The sequence below is a fragment of the Condylura cristata genome, unplaced genomic scaffold (assembly GCF_000260355.1).
Source record: "Condylura cristata isolate star-nosed mole 26May11 unplaced genomic scaffold, ConCri1.0 scaffold00021, whole genome shotgun sequence".
Classification (NCBI taxonomy): domain Eukaryota; kingdom Metazoa; phylum Chordata; class Mammalia; order Eulipotyphla; family Talpidae; genus Condylura; species Condylura cristata.
The window spans coordinates 854,802-861,166 of record NW_004567122.1 but is presented as its reverse complement, the minus strand read 5'-3'; the positions used below and the strand labels follow the sequence as shown (position 1 = coordinate 861,166).

At 52.8% G+C, this 6,365-nt stretch overlaps 1 protein-coding gene across 1 annotated transcript in view; it reads left to right on the top strand.

The window, feature by feature from the left end:
* TACR3 (tachykinin receptor 3) overlaps nucleotides 1-5,822 on the top strand; it is a gene marked incomplete at its 5' end in the record, with an annotated part of 40,957 nt that extends 35,135 nt beyond the window's left edge. Inside the window, 2 exons of the mRNA XM_004686459.2 lie at nucleotides 3,875-4,071; nucleotides 5,225-5,822. Of these exons, the coding sequence (XP_004686516.1) occupies nucleotides 3,875-4,071; nucleotides 5,225-5,573 (546 nt within the window). The remainder of the gene's footprint in view (nucleotides 1-3,874; nucleotides 4,072-5,224) is intronic.
* Nucleotides 5,823-6,365: the final 543 nt, after the last annotated feature.

Below are 6,365 nucleotides of genomic sequence, written 5' to 3'. Positions count from 1 at the left end.
TAGGAAGAGACAGGAGAGGCAGAGAGATAGAATAGAGAGACTGAAGAGATGCAGAGAGAAAAGAGATGCAGAAAGACATAGAGAGACAGGAGAGAGAGAAACTGAAGAGATGCAGAGATAGAATAGAGATAGAAGAGACAAGAGAGATGCAGAGAGAACAGAGACAGAAGAGATGCAGAAGACATGCAGAGATAGAATAGAGACAGATAGGAGACAGAATAGAGACAGAAAAGAGATGCAGAGACAAGAGATGCAGAAAGAGAGATAGGAAGAGAGAAGAGATGCAGAGAGGCAGAGAGATAGAGAGACAGAGATGCAGAGATAGAATAGACAGGAGAGATGCAGAGACAGAAGAGATCCAGAGATTGAGAGATGCAGAGAGAGGAGAGACAGAAGAGATGCAGAAAGAGACAGATAGGAGACAGAAGAGAGAGGCAGAGAGAATAGAGAGACAGACGAGAGATGCAGAGATAGAATAGAGACAAAAGACAAAAGAGATGCAGAAAGAGAGATAGGAGAGACAGAAGAGATGCAGAGGCAGAGAGATGGAATGAAGAGACAGAGATGCAGATAGAATAGAGACAGAAGAGATGCAGAGGCAGAGATAGAGATAGAAGGGAGAGACAGAATAGAGACAGAAGAGAGGTGCAGAGATAGAATAGAGAGACAGAAGAGATGCAGAGACAAGAGATGCAGAAAAAGACAGGAGAGAGACAGAAGAGAGATGCAGAGGCAGAGAGAGAATAGACAGAAGAGATGCAGAGATAGAATAGAGACAGAGAGATAGGAGATAGAAGAGAGGAGACAGAGATGCAGAGAGACAGAGAGATGCAGAGATAGAACAGAGACAGGAGAGATGCAGAGACAGAGATCCAGAAAGAGATAGAAGAGAAATAAGAGATGCAGAGAGAGATAGACAGAAGAGAGATGTAGAGGCAGAGACAGAAGAGAGATACAGAGACAGAAGAGAGATGCAGAGAGATAGAAGAGAGAGGGAGACAGAGACAGAATAGAGGCAGAAGAGAGGTGCAGAGAGAGGCAGAGAGATAGAATAGAGAGACAGAAGAGATGCAGAAAGAGACAGATAGGAGAGAGGCAGAGAGATGCAGAGAGGTAGAGACAGAAGAGAGATAGAGATGCAGAGAGAAGCAGAGAGAAATAGAAGAGAAACAGAAGAGATGCAGAGATAGAATAGAGAAAGAAGAGAGAGATGCAGAGAGAGGCAGAGAGAAATAGAAGAGAGACAGAAAAGAGATGCAGAGACAACGGAGATGCAGGGAGAGATAGGAGAGACAGAAGAGATGCAGAGGCAGAGAGAATAGACCGAAGAGATGCATAGAAGAGACAGATGCAGAGATAGACAGATGCAGAAAGAGATAGAAGAGAGACAGAAGAGAGATGCAGAGGCAGAGATAGAATACAGAAGAGAGGCAGAAGAGAGATGCCGAGATAGAATAGAGACAGAAGAGAGATAGAGAGGCAGAGAGATAGAATAGAGACAGAAGAGATGCAGAGACAAGAGATGCAGAAAGAGATAGGAGAGAGACAAAAGAGAGAGGCAGAGAAAGATAGACAGAAGAGATGAAGAGATAGAGATGCAGAGAGAGGGAGAGAGACAGAGAGACAGGAGAGAGATAGAGATGCAGAGACAGGGAGACAGAAGAGATGCAGAGACAGGCGATGCAGAAAGAGAGAAGAGAGACAGAAGAGAGATGCAGAGAGAACAGAGACAGAAGAGATAGAAGGGAGATGCAGAGATGCAGAGAGATAGAATAGACAGACAGAAGAGATGCAGAGACAGAGATAGAGATGCAGAGATAGAATAGAGACAGGAGAGATGCAGAGACAGAAGAGATGCAGAGAGAGATAGGAGAGATGCAGAGGTGCAGAGATAGAGGTGCAGAGAGAGAGATAGAAGAGACAGAAGAGATACAGAGACAAGAGATGCAGAAAGACAGAGATAGAATAGAGACAGAAAAGAAGATGCCGAGATAGAAGAGAGACAGAAGAGATGCAGAGACAGAAAAGAGATGCAGAAAGGGACAGAGAGAGAAGAGAGACAAGAGAAACATAAGAGAGATGCAGAGAGAGAAGAGAGGGAGACAGAGACAGAATAGAGACAGAAGAGAGATAGAGATACAGAGAGAAGAGATGCAGAGAGAGAGAGATAGAAGATAGACAGAAGAGAGGCAGAGAGAATAGAGACAGAAGAGAGATGCAGCAAGACAGAGATAGAAGAGATAGAATAGAGAGACAGAAGAGAGATGTAGAGACAGAGGCATAGAGATAGGCACAGAGACAGGAAAGAGAGGCAGGAGAGGCACAGCAGAAAAGAGGCTTAGGCAGAGGTAGAGATAGGCAGAGACAGATATAGGCATAGTGAGATAGGCACAGATGGAGACAGAAGAGGCAGAGATAGGCAGAGCAATAGAGATATAGAATAGAGACAGAGATACAGAAGAGAGATGCATAGAGATAGGCACAGACAGGCAGAGAGGCACAGATACAGAATAGAGACAGGTGCAGAGACAGAGACACACAGAGACCAAGGCACAGAGATACAGAAGAGACAGAGACAGAATAGAGACAAAGAGGGGTAGTGATACAGAAACAGTGGCAGAGAGACAAAGTGGCAGAGAGCCAGAAGAGAGACACAGATAGAGAAGCATAAAGAGACAGGCACAGAGACAGACAGGCGCAGAGAGACAGAGGCACACAGTACCTGATGTCGGCTTCCGAGAGACAGGATCCAGTTTCAGAGCTCGTTCAGGTACTTCTCTCTTTTGTCTGTTTCCCTCCTTCCCACTTAACTTACAAGAGGCAACTCTGCCCACACACACTTTGTGTTACTTCTCACCTTTATGTGCCGTTTCTGATGGCTGTTCCAGATTTTTAGTTCCCCAGAAACTCTCAACAAAACCTTTATTTCACTTGCACATGAAAAGTGGCTCGAGCTAAAGAATTCTCTCACTGGATAAAGGGGTCTTTAGATCAGACCTTCATTATCATCACACAAAACACCTCAGTGCTGCTCCATAACTGTAATATCCGCAGGACAACATGGGCAGTCTGGGGTGGCTGTGTTTGCAGCGGGTCGCAGTACACAAGAGGAAACTCGGGAGTTGGTATCTTTCCCTTCTTCCTTCTCCAAGAGGGAGAGGGGCCTCCCTGGTGGCGCAAGGGGTTAAGTCTCAGCAGGACGAGGCTCAAGGAAAGAGAGACAGAGGCACAGAGACAAAGAGAAACAGACACTGTCTCTGCATCTCTTTGTCTCTCTTTACAGACACAGAGACAGATTACAGGTACTGTCTGTCTCGGAGACAAACTGGAGAAAGATACAGAAAGACACACAGTCTGTCTCTGCCTATTTCTGTGTCTCAGTCTGTCTCAGACGGCCTCTATCTCTGAGAAGCAGAGAGAGACAGAGATAGAGGCACAGAGTCAGAAAGAGACAGAAGCACAGAGAAAAAGGCAGAGGCACAGCCAGTGTAAGAGAGAGACAGACTCTGTGTCCATGCCTCTGTCTGTCTCGACAGACAGCGATACAGAAAGACACAGACGCAGAGACACTGTCTCTTTCTGTCTGTGTGTTTCTCTGCGGGGTAGACAGAAACACAGAGGCACAGGAGAGACAAAGACAGGCACAGAGCGAGGCAGAGACAGCCTTCTGGCCAGGTGGTACATGAGTGTGAGGGCGGTGTCCATTGTGGCGCAGCCTGGAGCGTGCGCAGCGTCCTGGGGGTGTCTGCGTGTGTTTAACCCCTGGCAGAGAAACGAGCACACCAGCCGAGACCCAGAACCAGCACCCAGAATGGCCAGCGGCCGGCCGGCCCGCACGCCCGCTCACCCACGCATGGCCTTCCCCTCTGTGCAGGTGGTGAAGATGATGATGGTGGTCGTGGCCACGTTCGCCGTGTGCTGGCTGCCCTACCACGTCTACTTCATCGTCACCGCCGTCTACCAGCAGCTCAACAGGTGGAAACACATCCAGCAGGTGTACCTGGGCAGCTTCTGGCTGGCCATGAGCTCCAGCATGTACAACCCCATCATCTACTGCTGCCTCAACAAGAGGTGAGCACGGCACGGTGGGGGGGAGGAGAGGGGGGCGTCAGGCACCCGCACCTGGGCGGGGGGGAGGAGATGAGATGAGACAGAAGGACAGAAGCAGAGAACGAGGAGACAGACAGGCTGACCTAGAGGAGACAGTCTCAGACAGCGAGAGAAAGGGAAGAGACGGAGACAGGCTGAGACACAAAGGGACAAAGACGGACACAAAATGACAAAACACAGGGACAGGGAGAGAGGAACCAGCGACAAACTAAGTGGACAGACACCAGGACAAGAAAGAAAGGGCAGAGACAGACACAGACAGGGACTGAGGACGCAGAGAAGGACGAGACAGGAGACTGGGGGATGGAGGAGAGGCGCTCCATCTAGACACACAGGCAGGCCAGAGCTGAGAGTCAGAGAAAGGGAGACGGACCCAGAGAGAAGCAATGGGAGTGACTGAGGTAGGAAGAGAAACGGACCTAGAAATGAAACATGGAGAGAGACAGTGACAGCCAGAGCGAGATCGGGGAGGACAAGAGAGGCGCACTGGAGGGAAGGGGCCAGGTCAGATGGAGACAGGGCCCAGCCGGAGATGCAGGGACGGTGAGAGTGACCGGGCCCTCGGACACCACGAGGCGGAGGCAGATAGACAGACAGGCGAAGAGGGATGCGGAGCCGGGAACACATGCGGGTGGGGACTGAGATGGAGACAGACAGATCAACAAGGAAACAGAATGAGACGGCAGTGAGGAGACCCAGCGACAGAGATGTGGAGAGAGACGGCGAGACAGACAGACGGAGTGAGAGACACGGAGACCCGAGTGGGACAAAGACAGCAGCAGAGGCGGATGGAGACAGCAGAGCGCAAGGAGACGGTGACAGGAGACGGGGCACAGGGGGCACAGGGACACCGGAGGCCCAGATGCTGAGGCAGAGTGAGCACAGTGGGCGACAAGGGCAGATGATGAGACGGGGGGTCGGGGGACAGAGACTAAGAGACGAGGCGGAGGCGGCCGCACACAGAGGGAGGCGGGTAAGACTGAGGTGAGACGCTGAAAACACAGGTGCGAGAGACAGGCGGGCTGCAGCCAGCCCAGGAGCGGAGCCAGAGCAGAGTGCGACGGACGCAGGCTGGCCTGGCCCGCCCCACGCGCCTGACCCCGCCTGTCCGCAGGTTCCGAGCCGGGTTCAAGCGAGCCTTCCGCTGGTGCCCTTTCGTCGAGGTCTCCGGCTACGACGAGCTGGAGCTCAAGGCCGCCCGGTTCCGCCCCACGCGGCAGAGCAGCCTGTGCACTGTGAGCAGGATGGAGGCCGTGACCATGGTGCTGGACCCCAGAGAGGCCGACGGGGCCAGGTCCACCCGCAAGAAGCGGGCGGCCCCCAGGGACCCCAGCTCGAGCAGCTGCGCCCACAGAAGCACCACGTCTGCCGCTACTTCGAGCTTCCCCTCGTCCCCCCACCCCTCTGTGGGTGAGCGCCCCCAGGCCACCCCGCCGGCCACGGGCAACACAGCGGCCCGCTGAGCCTCATCCGCCAGCTCTCGGCCCGCGGAGCTGCACCCGCACTCGGGCCACCGCCACGCTGACCGAGACCCGAGCTGTGTGGGAGATGCCTGCTGGTCCACACGGCGGAGCAGCGTCCAGGACTCATTTTCTCAGTGATAGTGACCCAAAAGGAGGGTGAGAACTTTCATCCAGGACGTTCATTTTGTAGAATGAAAATGTCCAAATACTTTTAAGATCCCCTGAAAAATGTAATTAAAAGGAAATGTAGCCGCATCCTTGGTGTGTGTGTCCGTCTTTCTGCAGTGGTTGGGCACAGTGGAGCCTGTTACAGCTGACCACTTAAAACCGTCTCGCTAACAGTTACCTTAACTCAAACCACCAGTGGAGAGCAAAGATCCCGCAGCCAGACAGGTGCTCCACTCAGAGTAGGGCTGGCGTGGGTGCGGCTGGACACGCCCGGGGCGCGTGGGGCCTCCCTGCAGCCCTGAGCATGTCCCCGAGCTCAACTTTTCAAGGAAAGGAAGATGATCCACTTTCTTCCAAGTCCCGACAAGCGGGCAAGTGAGCTTGCTCGTGAGTAGCACCGTGTGGGTGGGAGCCAGGGAGCGCCCCTCTGCCCACTCCCCCGCCCCACCCCAGCGCAGCATCCAGAGGAGGTGTCCAGCCCCCATCGTGGTCCCGGCTGGACTCAGTCCCCAGGTTGTGGCTGGGCCCGGGGAGGGCTGCCAGGCAGTGAAGTCGACATGGTCTCGTCCCAGAAGGAGCAGCTTTGGGGTACAGAGGTCAGCTGCGCTCTTAGGCAAGGTGCAA